Source organism: Coregonus clupeaformis, unplaced genomic scaffold (assembly GCF_020615455.1).
Source record: "Coregonus clupeaformis isolate EN_2021a unplaced genomic scaffold, ASM2061545v1 scaf0021, whole genome shotgun sequence".
Taxonomy (NCBI): Eukaryota; Metazoa; Chordata; class Actinopteri; order Salmoniformes; family Salmonidae; genus Coregonus; species Coregonus clupeaformis.
In genome coordinates, this window is record NW_025533476.1 from 604836 (window position 1) to 626119 (window position 21284).

At 40.3% G+C, this 21284-nt stretch overlaps 1 protein-coding gene across 2 annotated transcripts in view; it reads right to left on the minus strand.

Annotated features, from left to right (window-relative positions):
• efr3a (EFR3 homolog A (S. cerevisiae)) overlaps nt 1-21284 on the minus strand; it is a 289424-nt gene that overhangs the window by 63391 nt on the left and 204749 nt on the right. For both annotated transcript variants that reach the window (XM_041841458.2, XM_041841456.2), the window contains exons 13-15: nt 16242-16293; nt 5038-5210; nt 2520-2595 (exon numbers count right to left, since the gene is read on the minus strand). In XM_041841458.2, the coding sequence (XP_041697392.1) occupies nt 2520-2595; nt 5038-5210; nt 16242-16293 (301 nt within the window). The remainder of the gene's footprint in view (nt 1-2519; nt 2596-5037; nt 5211-16241; nt 16294-21284) is intronic.

Sequence of the window (21284 nt, forward strand, 5' to 3'; positions counted from 1 at the left end):
GATGAAGCAGTGAGGTACTATTTGGTATTTTATTAGGATCCCCATTAGCTGTTGCGAAAGCAGCAGCTACACTTCCTGGGGTCCACACAAAACATGAAATAATACAGAACATTAATAGACAAGAACAGCTCAAGGACAGAACTACATACATTTTAACATATCGAATAAGAAACACTCACTTTCTGTTTAAAAACGTTTAGCAGCATGTTGTTCCCTTGCGCCCTAACAACACGACCCAGCTGGCTAGCGACATAGCTCTCTATCTAGGTACTTATTATCTTCCTCAGACAAAGGTGGATTAGGCTCCATTAATTAGCCTTGACAGTGGCAGCAATAGCATGAATGCTAAACGCTGCAATGTATTCGGTGGAAATGGTTTCTTTATGGGGGACTTGCAAGAGTCGAGGGTAAATGTTAGCGCAAATGCTAAATGTTGTGCAGCATTTCACAGCTAGGGGAGCCTGAGCTATGGGCTCTGTGTGGAGGATGTTGTCTATAAGCTATGATCAGCTTACCCTCCTCATATACAGTGGGGTCCAAAATGATTGGATTCCTTGTTAAAGATGAGCAAAACACACCATAAAAACTTATACAAATACTGAGCTATATTGTATGGTCATAAAAATGGAAACATCATTTTAGTATTATGTTTTCAATACTCCAGCACCCTCTTCTTGCAATGATAACAATACTGAGCCTTTTTCTAAAATGCTTTATGAGATTGGAGAACACATTGATAGGGAACTTAGACTATTCCTCCATACAGAATATTTCCACATCCTTGATATCCTTCATCTGCGCTTATGGACTGCCCTCTTCAATTCAAACCACAGGTTTTCAAATGGGGTTCCAGTCTGGAGACTGAGATGGCCATTAAAAAATGATTGATTGATTGATTTTGTGGTCAATTAACTATTTATTTGTGAATTTTGATGTGTGCTTGGGGTTATTGTCTTGCTGGAAGATCCACTTAAGGCCAAGTTTCAGCCTCCTGGCAGAGGCAACCAGGCTTTTTTGGCTAAAATGTCCTGGTACTGGGTAAAGTTCATGATGCCATTGACCTTAACAAGGGCCCCAGAACTAGTAGATTCAAAATAGCCCAATAACATCACAGATCCACCACCATATTTAAGAGTAGGTATGGGGTTATTTTCTGCATGTCATCCAACAAATGTAAATGCCTGGAGTGCATTGGCACTTGGATTGGAACAGATGCGAAAATAGAGCTCTTTGGCCTCGCACACCAGTGGTGGGTTTTGCTTCAAAAGAAAGATGCATATGCAGAAAAGACAAATTGCCTGTTTGGTGGTTAAAAAACAGTGGGTAAATGCACTGAACGCTGGTTGAGATGATGGGCAGCAGGTAACCTAAAGCATAAGCGTTTTTACGAATAAAAATGTGTGCATTAAAACAGTGTTGACGTACGCTTACCCTTCACTACATCCATGCCATACCTAAACTCTTCTCACTTCTGCAAGTATGTTCCAGCCCAGCTCGAACACACGTCTCTTTAAAATCAGCTAGACATTGGGACCTCAATAAGCTGAATCGGACATGTAAGTGCTGGGCTGGAACAAAAGCCTGCACACCCTGTATCTCTCTATGATATTAGGATTGTTTATCTACATGTGGTATTGGCAGGGAGGTTTGGAGTATTGAAAATTAGCCAGTTGGCAAAATCTGGCACATTGACAGAAATGTTGATTAATGTGCATTGTCCCATCAAATAAACCTAACAAAGTAAAGTAGAATAGTGTCTGTTTATTACACTGCAACAAAGCACAACTACCACCAACAGAGTACAATACAGTAGCCAGGTCGTTCAAGATTGATGTTGAAATTGGACATCTATCCATGTCCTGAGGACGTCTGGAAATGCCTTCAAAACCGGCAACCAGGGGCAACAGTGAGTGCTATTACCATCAAGTAGGCTTAGGTTTTGTAATCCAATGACTGAATCAGAAGGTTGCATGTTCTATTCCAGTCATGGACACTCGTTTTTTATTTTATATTTTAACCCTATCATAAACCTTAACCCTTAACCATTTGGAATGAGTGCCTAAACTTAACCATTCATTTCTAAATTTGACGTTTGGAGAAATTAAAATTATACAGAGCAGCTGGACCAACAAATACACTTCGAAATTTGACGTTTGGAGAACGTAGATGAATGTCTAATTCTGCAGTGGCAGAACCATTTGTGATCCATAGTGGTTTTCTATGGGGTGATGTAATGGAGCGTTGCAACTGGCCTCAGTTTGTTATTCGAAGACAAACTGATGGTAACACTGTCTGTGAAAATTATTGCATCTGAGCTACTAGTGTACTGCTTTTCCTTTTAACACTGTCTATGAACCACCTGTGCTTTATTAATGAAAGGATAGGGATTTCTATCACCCAAGCTAAGGGCTCATTCTACCAAGCATTATAAATGCATAAAGGTATTATGCATCACACACACGTAGTATCATGTGTAATACTAGAAGTGTATCTTTTTTTAAGTGTAACTTTATATTTACCTTTTTCATGAACCCAACGTCTTGTTTCGATATCTTCTCCCTCTTTATCTTCAAGGCCGCCACATTAGGAATGATCCTAACAAAAAAGAGAAAGATTCAAACATTAAAGATACATTTAGTCGCTAGTGAAAGTCGCACCCCTTGCACAGTCTTCACATTTCAAAATGTTATCGTAAAAGGGATTGGATTTGTTTTCCTAACGATTTTCACAACCTACTCCACACTTTCAAAGTGAAAGAAAAATAATAGAACATTTTCCAAATTAATAATAAATAAAATACCAAATGTATTGATTGCGCATGTTTTCACACCCAGAGTTGTTTTTATATTTGTATATATATTATTTTTTTGGGGGGGGGAGTAGATCAGCTTTAATATTGCAGATAGATTGTAACTTCCATCAATGTAATTGTCTGCATCACTTCCAATCCCCCATATGTAGTTTTTTTCTCGCAAATATATATGTGTATATATATATATATATGTATATATATATATATATATATATATATATATATATATATATATATATATACACACACATACATACATACATACATACATTTTATATATATATATATATATATATATATATATATATATATATATATATATATATACATATATATATATACACATATATATATATACATATATATACATATATACATATATATATACACATATATATACACACACACACACACACACATATATACATATCCTTAAAACAAATATATTTCCCTTTATTACTTTCCAACCCCACCACCCCTTCCCTAATTGGAGTAAACTAGTGAACAACAATGCTTAGGCCTCTACTTCCAGCTTATACATACTATATACATTTTATGGACACAGTCAATTTTACAATAACTCTATTTTGTTTGTTTTTACTCCTGAACTTCCTCTACCCTCAACCTCTCCGATCATTTTCATGATGTCCATCCGGTTTGCTTCTATATGCCATATCTTTCTAACTGTGCTCTTTCACAAAAGCTCTCAACCTAGAACCTATATACTAATTATGGACACAGTATGCTTTACATTATTAGTTATCTTGTTGTTATTAGTTGTTGTTAGTTGTTATTAGTCCCATCCTTCAACTCCATTCAACACCACCCATCTATCTCTTAACACCATCCATATTGGATTTCTATTTGCCATATATTTTTCAACTGTACTGTGATGTTTTACAAAAGTTCTGAACCATTCTATTCTCATTGTTTTCACACCCAGAGTTAATTATTGGTAGAAGCACCACAGCTGTGAATAATTTTGAATAAGATGCTACCAACCTTGCACAACTCTTAGGGCAACATAAATCAATTGTTTTTGTCAAAATTGCTCAAGCTCAGTAAATTTGGTTGGGAATCATTGATGCAATATTCAAACCTTGTCTCTGATTTACAATCAGATTTAAGTCAGGACTGAGACCAGACCACTCAGGAACACTCACCACCTCTTGGAAAGCCCCTTCTGGTGTGTCCATGGCATTAAGATGTGTGCAAAATAAAACTATCCCAGGGTTAGGTTCAGAAAACTACGGTGGGTTTCTCTCTAACTTTTTACCTGGGCTTTGCTCCTTTCATATTTATTTTGGTCCTGACAAACTCCCCAGTCCCTGCCGGTGACAAGTATACCCATAACATGATGCTGCCACCACAATACTTGAAAATACAAAGGGTTTCACTCTGTGTTGTGTTATATTGGATTTGACATTTTACATTGACATTTAAGTCATATAGCAAACGCTCTTATCCAGAGCGACTTACAGTTAGTGAGTGCATACATTATTTTTATTTATATTTTTTCATACTGGCCCCCTGTGGGAATCGAACCCACAACCCTGGCATTGCAAACGCCATGCTCTACCAACTGAGCTACATCCCTGCCGGCCATTCCCTCCCCTACCCTGGACGACGCTAGGCCAATTGTGCGCCGCCCCATGGGCCTGAAGTTTTAATTTAGGCCAAAAAGTGTATTTATTTGCTGTGTTATCTTGCAGTATTACTTAACGGCCTTGTTGCAAACATAATGGACGATTTGGAGTGGACTTTTTAACACAGGCTTCCTTCTTTTCACTGTCATACAGGCCATTAATGTGGAGTGAATGCAATTTTGTTGATCCTATGTTACTGGATAGTTTTATTTTTCAGATGGAGAATTACACAAATGTTAATGCCAAAGACACACCAGGAGGGCTTTCCAAGAGGTGGTGAGTGTTCCTAAATGGTCCAGTCTCAGTCCTGACTTAAATCTACTTGAAAATCAGAGACAAGGTTTGAATATTGCTGTACATCAATGATTCCAAAACTAATTTATTGAGCTTGAGCAATTTTGACAAAAACAATTGATCTATGTTGCTTTAAGATTTGTGCAAGGTTGGCAGAATCTTATTAAAAACTATTCACAGCTGTAATGGCTGCCAAAGGTGTTTCCACCAAGTATTAACTCTGGGGTCTTAAGACATACACAATGAATACATCTCCATTGAGGGCATTTTGACACCAGCTGTTACCTGATGCCCCGCAGCTTGGCGCGGTTGTCGTGGCGATCGATGATGTTGAGCAGGATCTCGAGGACCAACTGGCGAAGCTCGCTGTCCTCCATGAGGGAAATGGAAAAGAGCGGGTCCAGGAAGGGTGCGGGCAGAGCTGCTACCATGGTCTTGGACTTGAAACCAGAGGTCACCTGAGGGACACCACAGGTGTCAGGGTGTAAAGGTCAGGCTTGATCACAGTCTATATATTATGTGTTAATAACATACAATGTACCATTTATGATATAGGCTACATACCGTGCATCTGTATTGCGATATACATTTCAATTTTACATACAATTCTGGATTAAATGTATATACTATGTGTGATTTCATTGTAAGAGTGTACACTACAGCATATTTCCACATCCCAGCAGTCACACGTAATTGACAGGTGGCAGGGGTTAATTGTATCACCACCATCAACAGACAGGCGAGTTCGCCATCATTCACAATAAAACTGACTTCAACTTTGAAAGAGAAACGTGTTGGCGGAGCTCAATGAGAGAGCATGTGAGTGGGTGTTCATCTCTGCCACTGCACTGACAGGTAAAGGTGATGCAATTATACAAGTCTATTTTAAACCCCGGGCCTGACCCGAGCGGATTTCAGATTGAGCAAAATGTCACTGCACTGTGACCCTTCCATCTGGTCCACATGATGAGGTGACGAGAGGGAGTACACTGGTGCAGTAGCGGAATGGCAATCTGGAGCACCAGGAAAATGTGAATCTCTGGGCCGGTGATAAAGAAATGTGTGAGTAAGATATGACTAAAATGTCACACCCTCAGTTAAACTAATAATGTATGACTAATTAGTAGACTAGAGCTTAGAGAGTTAATCAAATGTGTTTATATCAAAGCAACAGAGTATTTGTGTCTTGTAATTAGGCAAGCAGAAGTGCAAAACGATTGAAACCAATAACAGGAGACTGGTCCCCAAAACACACAGGGAAAGGGGAGTGAAAAAAGGCTTAGCATATTGTGAGGACGGCGATAACTAAAGAATGCAGCCTGCCCGAGCAAGGAGTAGACTATGATAAGAACGTGTGTGTGTGTGTGTGTGTGTGTGTGTGTGTGTGTGTGTGTGTGTGTGTGTGTCCTGATGGTCAGGAGAGCAGAGGAAAACCAGATGAGCTAAACCCAGGTGTGAGCTTACAAGATGTGTACAGTGGAAAAATACAGCCCGCCTAAAGCGGGGTGGGATTTTTGTATGACATGTGTATAAAAGATGGACTCTAAAATTATGATAAAATAATTCTCTGGGCAGAATTCTCTGAATAAAGACGACCTGACTATTGCAGACTGGGAGCTCTGTCCGTTTCTTGATCCAAAAGCCTTACAACCTTTTGGGAGACGCACAGAGACACTGAAATAGTTAGTTAATAAATTATCTTAACAGCTGGCCCAATGGTCCAAATTATGGGGGGGCTGGGAAATTAAGCGACGCGGGCCGACGTACTGGTCCATCTCTCCCCCCGGACCTTGCCCGTTGGTCCATTAATTCCTCCCTCTGTGCAGTGGCTGCAGTCCTTAGCCCAGCCCCCTTCCCTCACATAGCCACAAGACGTTGATGTAGCTATCAATAGTACGCTTACGCAAAATCCCAAATCAACATCGAAACGCAACAACACAGTAACAAACGCAAAAGGTGGGGCTGAAAAGTTAAGTGACAAAAAAGTAAAGTCCCATGGGTCAGATGCAGCCAAATGTACTGACTTATTCTGTAGTGATGCTACTAGTGCCAGTGCCAATGCTAACATCAACGTGCATGTAGCCCATGCAGAGGGGGATGCCGCAGCCGACGATTGTGAGCACAAGCAAAGTCTGTGCAGCCAAAGCGGTAGGCAATGGGGAGCCATCATTACAGTTGTTGGTAAGTTAGCTAGCTAGCCATATTACCATAGACGTGACATCAGTCAAAACAACACATGGTATCAAGAACAAGATACAACGAGCCACCTATGATTCCTCACATTGCAGCTTTTTGTCATAGTTGCTAGCTATCTGGCCATCCACAATCACAACACACTGCCTTTCGCCCCATTGACGTGTACACATTGTTTTCGTGACGTTGTCAGCTAACCCGTCTGTCAGTCATTTCAAGCCCTATTCCTCAACTTTTGTTGAATAGGATGTACATCATATATGATAGTTCATATATACTATTTATTTGAGCTTGTGTCCTCAAAATCTAATCTTATTGGTCGTGTACACATATTTTGCAAATGTTATCGCGGTTGTAGCGAAATGCTTATGTCCCTAGCTCCAACAGTACAGCAATACAGAACAATACACGCAAATCCCCAAAATAAAAATAATTATAGAAATATTAAAACGAGCAATGTCAGAGTCTGGAATATAAATATATATACACTAAGTGTACAAAACATTAGGAACAACTTCCTAATATTGAGTTGCACCCCCTTTTGCCCTCATAACAGCATCAATACGTCAGGGCATGGACTCTACAAGGTGTCGAAAGCATTCCACAGGGATGCTGGCCCATGTTGACTCTAATGCTTCCCACAATTGTGTCAAGTTGGCTGGATGTCCTTGGAATGTAGACCATTCTTGATACATAGGGGAAACTGTTGAGCATGAAAAACCCAGCAGCGTTGCAGTTCTTGACACACTCAAACCGGTGCGCCTGGCACCTACTGCCATACCCTGTTTAAAGGCACTTAAATCTTTAGTCTTGCCCATTCACCCTCAATAGCACACATACACAATCCATGTTTCAATTGTCTCAAGGCTTAAAAATCCTTCTTTAACGTGTCTCTTCCCCTTAATCTACACTGATTGAAGTGGATTTAACAGGTGACATCAATAAGGGATCATAGCTTTCACCTGGTCAGTCTATGTTATGGAAAGAGCAGATGTTCCTAATGTTTTGTACAGTCAGTGTATATGATGGTGTGTATAGACATTATGGACAGTATATGAATAGAAAAGGTGCATACAGCAGTAGTTATATAGGATGAGCCTTTAATAGAATACAGTATATACATATGAAGTGGGTAAAATAGTATGTAAACATTATTAAATTGGCCAGTGTTCAATGACTATGTACATAGGGCAGCAGTCTCTAAGCTGCAGGTTTGAGTACCGGGTGGTAGCCGGCTAGTGGTGACTATTTAACAGTCTGATGGCCTGGAGATAGAAGCTGTTTTTCAGTCTCTTAGTCCCAGCTTTGATGCACCTGTACTGTCTCCTATTATTATTTATTATTAATATTATTCATTCATTTGATCAAATGGCGGGGCTGCTTCTGTGTTGTTTGTATTTTGCCAAAATATTGGGCCTTTATGATTAAATTGTAATTAACTGTATTTATTCTAGGCCTCAGAGGTGTTCAGCGTGTTGGAGGTGTTCAGCCATCTTTTGCAGCCGTGTACTCCTTTTACTTAAAGCCCCCATGCAGTCTTTTTTATTAAAACATTTTAAATCATCACTTTATGTCTAATAAATCACTGTGTGTTTAACTCCAAAATATATTTGTAATAATTTCTTCCCTGAGCCTCTGAAATGTTCACTCCTAATCGTGTGGGCAATTGAATATGAAATTCGATATGTACATACACAGCCTGATTGGCTGCCCAGATGTTCTAGAGCCCACTCCCTTATCTCTTAAAAAAACAACAAAGGCAAATGGTTTTCTACCTGTCAGTTGGAGCTGGAGTTGGACCTGAAAGCGACAAACTTCCATTGTAGGCTACTTTGTTTTGTAATCAAAACAAAAAGGCATACATAATGCATCTTAATTTGCTATATCATTGTTGTACTGTTTTCAATAGGTCACCAGAAGATGCAAGACCAGAACAGCCTGTTTGCATGGTGGACCATCCTGGACTATACCCAATCTGCCATCTCTTTATTGCAGAATGCCATGATTATCTACAGGGCAGACTATAGGCCTCTGCGTCTGAGGCCAAACACAGTAAGCAATACTAAGTATACATAGTATTACTTGCTGTGTAAGAACTCAGAAGCAATGGTATCATCACAAAGTCTATTTCATCATCTTGTGAACTAGACTTTGTGATGATACTGGATATTATAAATTATTAAATTTTTTCTAATGAGTAAACACTCTTCAATTATGTTGTTGAAAGTAAATAAAGAAACCAGACTGCAATGAAAGGTTGTTGTCATTCTTTATAAATTATCTTGTCAGTTATTTACATAACATAATAAAACAGATGCACTGCAATTAAGTTTTCTTTATTGTAAAGTGCCCCACTGTGGCACATGTATAATGCCTTTGGAAAGTATTCAGACCCCTTGACTTTTTCCACATTTTGTTACATTACAGCCTTATTCTAAAATGGATGAAATATTTATTTTTTCTCAGCAATCTACACACAATACCCCATAATGACCAAGCGAAAACAGGTTTCTAGAAATTCTTGCAAATGTATTAAAAATAAAAAACTGAAATACATTGACATAAGTATTCAGACCCTTTGCAATGAGACTCGAAAATTGAGCTCAGGTGCATCCTGTTTCCATTGATCATCCTTGAGATGTTTCTACAACTTGATTGGAGTCCACCTGTTGAAAATTAAATTGATTGGACATGATTTGAAAAGGCACACACCTGTCTACATACGGTCACACAGTTCTCCCATCTCCACAGAGGAACTCTAGAGCTCTGTCAGAGTGACCATCGGGTTGTTGGTCACCTCCCTGACCAAGGCCCTTCTCCCCCGATTGCTCGGTTTGGCCGGGCGGCCAGCTCTAGGAAGAGTCTTGGTGGTTCCAAACTTCTTCCATTTAAGAATGATGGAGGCCACTGTGTTCTTGGGGACCTTCAATGCAGCAGACATTTTTTGGTACACTTCTTCCGGTTTTGTGCCTCTACACAATCCTGTCTCAGAGCTCTACGGACAATTCCTTCGACCTCATGGCTTGGTTTTTGCTCTGACATGCACCTTATTTAAACAGGTGTGTGCCTTTCCAAATCATGTCCAATCAATTGAATTTACCACAGGTAGACTCCAATCAAGTTGTAGAAACATCTCAAGGATGATCAATGGAAACAGGATGCACCTGAGCTCAATTTCGAGTCTCATAGCAAAGGGTATGAATACTTATGTAAATAAGGTATTTCAGTTTTTTATTTTAATACATTTGCAAACATTTCTAAAAACCTGTTTTCGCTTTGCCATTATGGGGTATTGTGTGTAAATTGCTGAGATTATTATTATTTTTTAATCCATTTTAGAATAACGCTGTAACATAACAAAATGTGGAAAAAGTATATAGCCAAGCAAACTATTGTGATAACATGGCATGACAACTATCATACATTAGGAGTCAGCAAGACAGCATAAACAGATCTGGGACCAGGCTATGGCATTTCTACGACCTGCACCACCAGCCTGGTATGTACAGCAGCCACCACCAGCATCAAATCAAATCAAATTTTATTGGTCACATGCGCCGAATACAACAGGTGCAGACATTACAGTGAAATGCTTACTTACAGCCCTTAACCAACAGTGCATTTATTTTAAACAAAAAAAGTAAGAATAAAACAACAACAAAAAAAGTGTTGAGAAAAAAAAGAGCAGAAGTAAAATAAAGTGACAGTAGGGAGGCTATATATACAGGGGGGTACCGTTGCAGAGTCAATGTGCGGGGGCACCGGCTAGTTGAGGTAGTTGAGGTAATATGTACATGTGGGTAGAGTTAAAGTGACTATGCATAAATACTTAACAGAGTAGCAGCAGCGTAAAAAGGATGGGGTGGGGGGCAGTGCAAATAGTCCGGGTAGCCATGATTAGCTGTTCAGGAGTCTTATGGCTTGGGGGTAGAAGCTGTTGAGAAGTCTTTTGGACCTAGACTTGGCACTCCGGTACCGCTTGCTGTGCGGTAGCAGAGAGAACAGTCTATGACTAGGGTGGCTGGAGTCTTTGACAATTTTGAGGGCCTTCCTCTGACACCGCCTGGTATAGAGGTCCTGGATGGCAGGAAGCTTTGCCCCAGTGATGTACTGGGCCGTACGCACTACCCTCTGTAGTGCCTTGCGGTCGGAGGCCAAGCAGTTGCCATACCAGGCGGTGATGCAACCAGTCAGGATGCTCTCGATGGTGCAGCTGTAGAATTTTTGAGGATCTGAGGACCCATGCCAAATCTTTTTAGTCTCCTGAGGGGGAATAGGCTTTGTCGTGCCCTCTTCACGACTGTCTTGGTGTGTTTGGACCATGATAGTTCGTTGGTGATGTGGACACGAAGGAACTTGAAGCTCTCAACCTGTTCCACTACAGCCCCGTCGATGAGAATGGGGGCGTGCTCAGTCCTCTTTTTTTTCCTGTAGTCCACAATCATCTCCTTTGTCTTGGTCACGTTGAGGGAGAGGTTGTTGTCCTGGCACCACACGGCCAGATCTCTGACCTCCTCCCTATAGGCTGTCTCATCGTTGTCGGTGATCAGGCCTACCACTGTTGTGTCGTCGGCAAACTTAATGATGGTGTTGGAGTCGTGCTTAGGAGGGTTAGGGGGAAGCAATTCAGCTGCTTCTCTACCAGTCCATGTTCACATGTCTGTGCTGTCTGTGTGTGTGTCTCACATACTCTCCGTCGTAGTCTTCACCAATTAGCTCCTCATCAAGAGCATCTTCCTCCAAGAAGTCCATGATCTCATGGCCCTCCTCATCCTGCAGGCCTTACTCAGCGATGACCCTTTAGCACATAAGAACGGGGATAATGAATGGAAGGGAATTGTGTAGCTACAAGTTATCAACCTGTTGGCAAGGTGAAAAAGAAAAATTGTATAATCCAAAAGTTTTCACTATCACATCTGCGAAAACGTAACATCTTTGAATATCTGATAGTCTATAACTGAAATAATATAATCATGTATGCCTGTAGCAAAGTCAGACCAGCTAGACCTCCAGCCTGAGCGTCCATAAGTCCTATGATCTATCATAAGGGTTATACATTCATTCTTTCATTCAACTATTTTTTAGGAATCATATGACAGATAAACATACACCTAATGAGAGATCATGCTAGCTAATAATAATATCTACCCTCTCTCTTTCTTCTGGCTGGCAGGCTAGTAGCTACAAATCCAATCACAAGCAAGTTAGTTTAGCTCCAATACCTAATGACATACTCTTCAAATTGGCAATTTGATAATTTTTTTTGTACAGTCAAAGAAAACACAAACATAAAAAAAGACAAGACTCGAGCTAAATCAAGTAGGCTACCTTGGTCCATTGTGGGTGACTGACTGACTGCAGATTGAACAACAGTCAACAGGCTAGCTACCATTAGTTAGCTCACAGACTTTGGTAGCTATCATTCTAGCTAACATTATCTGAGGAGACACTATAGTGGCCTGGAAATATGACATTGCTAAAGCAGGCAAGTAATTAGTAGGAAACAACTTTGCCATCATTATCATGTTATCATATTTACTTTAGAGAGATGACAATTGTCATAGCTAGAAAAGTTAATTAAAAATAGCTAGCTAGCAATGCTAATGTTCGCTAGCTAAAATCCAGTCCTGTCCCTCAATCTTAAGTAGCTAGCTAAAGTTTTGCCAGAAGATACCGCCCCTATCATTACGCTTGTTTACACTGAGCTGCACTGGGGTCGGAACCCAATCATGGTTACAGTAAGACACCGTGGAGACGGTGCGAGATATGGGTCCCTCAATGCAGGCATGGGATATGCAACTGTACTCCAACTTATACCTTTATCTACACTGTTCCATCGAGAAGATTGAAATACTGTTATTTTTCCCAGAAAACTTCCCATTTCATCCTAATGCTATCTAGCTGTAGCCACAGCAGCCATTATGGAATGGCACATCACGTTGAACAACAACGAAGCTGATTGGCTGACACTGCCATTCCAAAATGGCTGCGGTGGCTACTGCTAGCTAGCATGAGGACGAAAAAGGCAGTTTTCCATAAAAACTAGCAGTATTTCAATCTTCTCGATGAAGCAGTGTGGATAAAGGTAAAATTTGGAGTACAGTGGCATTTCCCATCACTGCATTGAGGTACGTTTTCCGACCCCATATTCGCTCCGGCTCCACGGTGTCTTTTCGTAACCATGATTGTGTTCCGACCCCTATATTTATACTCCATCACATTGATGACAAAAGGTTTTCCTACTAATGATTTGGCACCTTTAGAAATGTCATATTTTTTCCAAGTCACTATAATGCACTTTAGACAAAATCTTCATCAGCACATGGCGGCTCAGGCAATGCCATTGAGTAGCTACTAGAATGTTCATTTGGGCATCAGTCCTCAAGAGAACGTTCAAAGCAACATTGTGATGAAGCATGCAGCCCATGAATAGCATGTCCTTTACTTATAATATCAAAATAAATATCTAAAACACTTACTTCATGAATGGTTGCTGCTGCTGCCAATTTCAAGATCCATGTGATGCTTGGAGTTGCTGGGAAATCCACTTGTGTACCTAGCCTGATTTGCAATGTAGTCCGATACAAAGTGTGCTGTGCAGGAGGTTCGACTGAACTTCTCTGACAGTTGATTATGAAAAATAAATCGAAGGCAAATCAGACGACGTGATTGGCAGCCATGCTGCACAATCTCTCTTGCTTTTGGGTGAGACCAGCACTAAAACTAGAAGGGAATATGTAAATAAACGATGAACGTTAATTCATTTATTATAATCAGATCGCCGGGTGACGTTATGCGGCGAGACAAAATTACATCCCACCCGAAGAGGCTGAAATTCCATGTGTTTTTTAAACAAAAAATGTCCTGCCTTTTTTTACACAAAAATTTCACTGTCATCATTTTCACAATTTCAGTGTTATTTCGACCTCATAGTGTGGAAACATCTTCCAAAAAACTGGAAAAACAGGTTAACTGCACTGCCCCTTTAAAGCCAGCCAGCCCTCCCTGTGAAGCAGCCAGACAGTGTTCTATGTCTCAGTGATTATTCTAGCTATTATACCTTCTCTGTTTCATTCTAGGCTTCAGATGATGGGATGTTGTTCAATCATGACAATACAGTATGTGTTCTGTAGAACTCTTATAACAGTGTAAAGAGTTTGTGTGTATGTTCTGTAGCACTTTTTACCTCCCTGTGTGTGTGGTTAATAGTGTCCCGGAATCATGTGTACATAGAAAAGGTGTGTGTGCACTGTGCACATGCGCCAGTAGGAACATCTGTATTCCTTTAGTGTACAGTTCATGTTGAAGTGATGAAGTGAAAATTAGTCCCCCACCCCAACACTCCCGACCCCCATCCCCCACACTCATAATCAGACAGAGTCGAGTTTGCGCTACACATGCTGATCCCAATCAACTCGGACAAGCTGCACGGGAAAGCAGCAGAAAAGCGGTGGCGAGGAGATTGACTTTGCAATAAGCCGCCCTCCTAGCGCCCGGTCGATCGTGCAGATACCCCATTGGAAAAGGAGGACGGTGTGCGTAATGGGACAAAAATGAGGAGAACGTGCATATGTAACGTGTGTCTGAGCGCACCTACAGCACGGTGTGTGTGTGTACAGTCTTCTCTGTGTGAAAAACGTTTCCTCCGCCCTGGGGGCTTTTTGCCACCTGCGTATAGCCATCTCGTACAGCAGTCAGTTGAGCGAGAGAGAGGCTTAACAGAACAGCGGGGAATATAGACTGTGCTAACCTGATAAGGTGGGAGCCACACACACACACACACACACTGGAGAGACACCGGGAGTTAATTAACATTACAGGGAATGAGTGCGAATGAGGGCTTTCCAGCCTTTAGCATTCCCTAATAGGGAGTATAATAGGGATGGAAATTTGAATAATAATATTATAACCCACATGCAGATTTACTCCGTTATCATTAGGATACACTAAAAGGGGGTGTATCACTTTAAGACAGCTTCAGGCATCTAGTATTTTGTTTACGTTTTGGTCACTTTTCAGCAGTGGTACAATTTACAGCTATTATCTTAGAATGACATTGGAATGCATTAGCTGTTACCCACGTTGTAATTACTCTATGCAAGTAGACAAATGCACCTTGCAGCTCCTCATTCAGCCTAATATAGCATTAAGCATATTTAGCTAATGCATCGCATTTATGCTGTTGAACATTGCATGTGCCTGAAATAACATTTTCCATGATAGGCACATATTGAACATTTGTCTTCCTTCCAACGATGTCACGGAAGCTGGAGGAAGCAGTTTGTTGTAATTACCAGTGAAATCACTGTTTGTGAGGGACTACGTGGGACTGTTCCTCATCTCATCTATTTGAAAAGGGAATATTTCATTAATATACAAGGTTGTTTTATTTATTTTAGGTTGTACACCAAAAAAAAGAGTGTTATTGCATTTGCATTCGCATAATTGTGTTGGTTTGATGTATGCAAGTTGGTATGATGCGGTCATTGTTTTACTGAAAACATAAGTCAATACATACTGACTTACTGTCAGAGATCCACAAGTATTACTATACGCTACAGCTCAAAGAATATATATATACACTACCGGTCAAAAGTTTTAGACACCTACTCATTCAAGGGTTTTTCTTTATTTTTACTATTTTCTACATTGTAGAATAATAGTGAAGAGATCAAAACTATGAAATAACACATATGGAATCATGTAGTAACCAAAAAATTTTAAACAAATCAAAATATATTTTATATTTGAGATTCTTCAAATAGCCACCCTTTGCCTTGATGACAGCTTTGCACACTCTTGGCATAAGATTCTGTTTTTTATTTTAAAAAATTCGCCAACATTTCTAAAAACCTGTTTTCGCTTTGTCATTATGGGGTATTGTGTGTAGATTGCTAAGGAATTTTTTTTTTTTAATCCATTTTAGAATAAGGATGTAACGTAACAAAATGTGGAAAAAGGGATCTGAATATTTAACGAATGCACTGTATATACATGCTTATGACAAGTCTTATGATTAAATATACCTACATTACAATGCATTATACCTGTCGGCGTTAAACTATAGAGTTACAACAATAATTGGTACTGACAGATATCACTGCTGTTCGGTTACTATCGGATATACCAACAGAGAATATTGTGGTCCCTTTAGGCAGAATTAGAATAGACTCAATTAATGGATGCATCTGTTGCCCTTCTTCTCGATTATTTTTTCAATCTGTCGTGATCCCGATAGGCGGACACGGCTATCGTTAGATAGTACTATTGAATAAATGATCTGTAGAATCACTCACCATGATGAGTGAGCTCAGCAGCATGGCCTGGATACGCTTGGTGCCCTGGTGCCTGAGTGGAATATCAACAACAGTTTGTTAGCCATTGGTGGTGGTGGTGGTGGGGGTGAGGGTGAGGGTGAGGGGGGGGTTAACTTTAAAACAGTTAGAGTTTAATGGCTGTGATAGGAAAAAACTGAGGATGGATCAACAACATTGTAGTTACTCCACAATACTAATAACCTAATTGGCAGAGTGAAAAGAAGGAAGCCTGTACAGAATAAAAAATATTCCAAAACATGCATCCTGTTTGCAACTAGGCACTAAAGTAATATTGAAAAAAATGTGACAAAGAAATAAACTTTTTGTCCTGAATACAAAAATGGGGCAAATCCAATACAACACATTACACATCTCCATATTTTCAATCATAGTGGTGGCTGCATCATGTTATGAGTATGCATGTAATCGTTAATGACTGGTGAGTTTCAGCATAAAATATTAACTAAGCACAGGCAAAATCCTCGAGGAAAACCTGGTTCAGACTGCTTTCCGCCAGATACTGGGAGATTAATTCAGCTTTCAGCAGGACAATAACCTAAACACAAGGCCAAATCCACACTGGAGTTACTTACCAAGTGGGTGAGTTACAATTTGACTTACATCTACTTGAAAATCTATGGCAAGACCTGAAAATGGTTGTCTAGCAATGAAGCTTGAATACTTTTCTAAAGAATAATGGGCATATGTTGCACAATCCAGGTGTGGAAAGCTCTTAGAGGCTAACCCAGAAAGTCTCACAGCTGCGAAAGTTGCTTCTACAAAGTATTGACTCAGGGATGTGAACACGTATGTAAATTAGATATTTCTCTATTTCATTTTCAATACATTTCTGAAAACATGTTTTCACTTTGTCATTATGGGGTATTGTGTGTAGATGGTTGAAATTATTATTATTTTTAATCCATTTTGAATTCAGGCTGTAAAACCTCAAAATGTGGAATAAGTCAAGGGGTATGAATATTTTCTGAAGGCAATGTATATACAGTATAATATATAGATCTACTGACTAGGTCTCTATAGTACATCTGTGTGGAAAGTCAAGTATGAAAATACAACTTATCTAGATCCTTATATTATAACTAGAAATAGAGCTATAACATAATTATAGAAAAATAAAAAAATAAATATTATGAAAAATTCCTATGGCATCCTGGAAGTGTGTTGTGAATTGACCTGGATGTTTATAAGCACCTTCATAAGCACAGTACCTGTGCCTCTGCAGCACTAACTCAAAAGTGTGTCATCCAGTGTGTATTCATGGATGCTAAGGGAAGCCAGGCTTCCCCATAAATTTGACAAAACATACAAATATTTAACTTTTGTCTCTTTGTTTCATAATTTTCCTTTAATTTGCAAGCGGCTGAATGCATCTCACCGGAGAAAGCATCCGAATGAGAGAAACAGCGCCCCTCTGTCTCTGTATGTGTAGCCCATCTATCTGATGCTGTCTGGTCAAAAAGAGTATGACATTGTTGCCGCCCGTAGCATTGAATGCAAGGGAAGCCAGCGAGCATTTGGCCTCCCTATAAAAAATTATAAAATAATAGCCAATCAGCGTTGAGCTAAACTGAGAGAGCTCAACTGTTAATGATCCTGGAGCACATAAAAAAAAATTGCCTTCACACCAATCACATCAAAAGCCAAACGTAATTAGCAAAAATACTTGTTGCATCTTGTTGTGTTGTTGTCCTCCAGTGGCTAGCTAGCTACAATTGTCCCTTTCCCAAATTAGCCATGATGGAGAAAGTGATTTGGACTTGTCCTTTTCTTAATTCTCCGTACTTGCCAAGGATTATGATGGTGATTATGATCCAACCATACATTCATACACTGTGCCCCTTGCCTGAGAGGATGGAAGTTCAATATGTAGCTAGATGTAGTAGGCTAATGTTAACTAGCTGGCTCATCATTGCCCATGGCAAGCGAGCAAGCATTTTGAAAGTAGAGAGCTGCATTCCCATGGGCCCCGACAGAGAGCATTGCAGCGCAATCTGCATTTTTTTATGCTGAGGGTGGGAGCTGGCGGTCAGACAAACAACTTTGGGATTACATTTTTTTTGGGTCCCGCATATTATTTTGAACGGTTGTCTTTCTGTTTTGGATGTGTTATCTATTGTATTAAAATAACCTCGTCATACTATTCACAAACTTTCATAAGATAATTCTGCTTCATGTTCAGTAGCCTACCTCACCTCGTGTTGGGCGTGCGAGATCAAATGCGCTTATACTTGATCACAAATAAATAGCCTGTAGGCTATATGCATGGATGGAAAAGCATACGCAATTGGCCTCCCGAGTGGCGCAGTGGTCTAAGGCACTAGAGATCCTGGTTCGAATTCAGGCTCTGTCGTAGCCGGCCGCGACCGGGAGACCCATGGGGCGGCGCACAATTGGCCCAGCGTCGTCTAGGGTAGGGGAGGGAATGGCCGGCAGGGATGTAGCTCAGTTGGTAGAGCATGGCGACGCCAGGGTTGTGGGTTCGATTCCCACGGGGGGTATGAAAAATATATAAAATTATAATAATGTATGCACTCACTAACTGTAAGTTGCTCTGGATAAGAGCGTCTGCTAAATGACTAAAATTTAAATGTCTTTCCAAGGAAATTAACTTCCTAAATATGACAGGCTATAGTTTAGACTCTGACATTGACTGGAAATTAATATTGATAACACATTTGTGTCTGCCTGCAAACTGTCCCGCTCCTATCAAAGTTATGCAAGATTATTTCGAAACGGTCTTTCTATTTTGTAGGCTATTCGTTATACTTACATTCTGTAGCCTACCTTTCTTCTCTTTTGCTTGGCGTGCGAGATCAAGTGCTCCTATGTGTGGTCTCAATTAAATAGTGTGTAGACTAGGCTATATGGGCAGAGAAGCACGGGCAGTTGTCTTTAACTTCTCAAATATGATAGGCTATAGTTTAGACTCTGACATTGACTGGAATAACACATGTATTTTATTCTGTTTGCAAATCCTCCCGCTCCTAAAAGTTATGCTTTAATCTTGCTCAAGTCAAGTGTCCACTCTCCTATATTTCGACCCCCAACTCTACTATCTTTCAAACTACGTCTAGCCTATATAGCCCAATAATACCGATAGCCTAATATAATGGGCCAAGTCAGAGTCTCTGGTATTTCAACCTATTTCTTAGGCTATATTTTGCACATTTTGATCTTGACTAGGGTGGCAAAATTGTTGGGACCAGGGCTGCAAAGTGAGCTGCGTCTGATACAACTAAAATAACATTACGGGACTGCAGTCAGGTTCGGGGCCAGTTCTTGCGGGAGCGAGTCGGATAAGAAGACTGCGGCAGCGGGCAGGCGCGGCATGAAAAGCAGCAGGAGCTGGATGAAGAAATCAGTCCAGTGCAGACCTCTACTTGAAAGTGCTTCCTCTATCAGCTAGTCCTCTCCTCGGCATCAGCGGCAGCAGACAAACCGTGGAATCTAATTTATCTCCTCCGGCAATTAAGAAAGAAGTAAGGGATAGGGTGGAGAGGAGAGGGTCTATTCCTCTAGTCCAGGAGGGGAGCATTTGTTTTGAGATTATCAGTGCTTCCACTTGGGGGTATGATGGATAAGCTATTTGACAGGTGAAAGGGTGAAACCATTGAAATAGAATGACTATAATGGTCAATCCCATTCAAGTCAATGTCCTGTGAGTGGCTTCGTCCATTCTAGTAATTATATTATATTTCTACAGTACACATACTGTATGTTAGCATAGAAATCAAATTGCTAGAAGAGGCATTCCCATGGAAGTCAATGTTCGTTGAGGGGCTTTGTCCCTTGTAGTAATTCTATTTCTATGGGGGAAAAACCACAAGTCCTTTTCTTGACCCGTGAACCAAAGTACTTTGGGGAGGGAAAATGAGAGGCAACTTTGGAAGAGAAGAGGGACCTTGGCAAGGATATCAATTCTCCACGGGTTGGGAGCAGAGGGGGGTGGGGGGGATGATACCACAGTTTGGCAGTGAAGCAATTTACTGTGGAAGACATGCAAGGAGGTAGTTCTAGAGAGGATAGGAGCCAAAACCATTTTGGAAATGTGTAACACAGTAAGCCTTCAGGGGTGACTGGTGTGGCACACAGTAACCAGGTTTCCATCCAACCATTCAATGCGGATGAATTACCTAAACGCATGAAAAAAGTCACGACCGGGCTGATGGAAACAGGAAATAGCACTACAATTTCATAATTGTCGAAAGACAATTTGTTTGTTTGACACAGTGGGATCTTTTTGTGTTGTTAAAATAAATTATGCGAGAAATGGAAACGCCTTTATGCACAAATATTGATATAATAACCATAATAACGAAGTAAACTTTGAATCACGCGATAATATGTTGTGTGGTCCTCCCACTTTGACTCGGGAAAGCATGCAGTTTATTAGTCTACAGCTGAAATATGATGAACCTTCCGTAGAGTTGAAAATGCGATGGAAACCCATTTAACTTGTATTTTTTATTTAGAACATGGAATTTTAACCGCACAGCCTTTTATCCGCAACAAGTCAGTTTGATGGAAACATCTCTGGTGGGAAAATGCAGATTTTAGAATATTCACATTACAATCTGTTGCCAATTTAATAGAAACCTAGCTACAGGTAGGTACTCATTAGCTTGCATCAAATGTTTTAGATTTTCTTCAACTCATGGCAACATGTCTTAATAGACTACACACTGACATGTGTAGTGCCTTACTCAGTTTTTGTGTGGGAGACACACTGATTTAGCTTGTTCTAGGTATTGTGGACAGAAATAAGATGGTCCTTTAAAGAGACACTAGCATAAAAACATACAAATGGTGTTGGCAACTACACCACGGTAACAATGGACTGTAAATTCAAATTGCATGTATGCCCCTGGGCCAAACAATGGTGGTTGAATGTGCTGCTCCATGTGTTGTGTGTCAGGTTGGATACCGAGACAAAAAAAAATAGAATATCTGTACAAGTGGACCAATAATGCCAGTATTATTTTTATGTATTACTAAAATCAG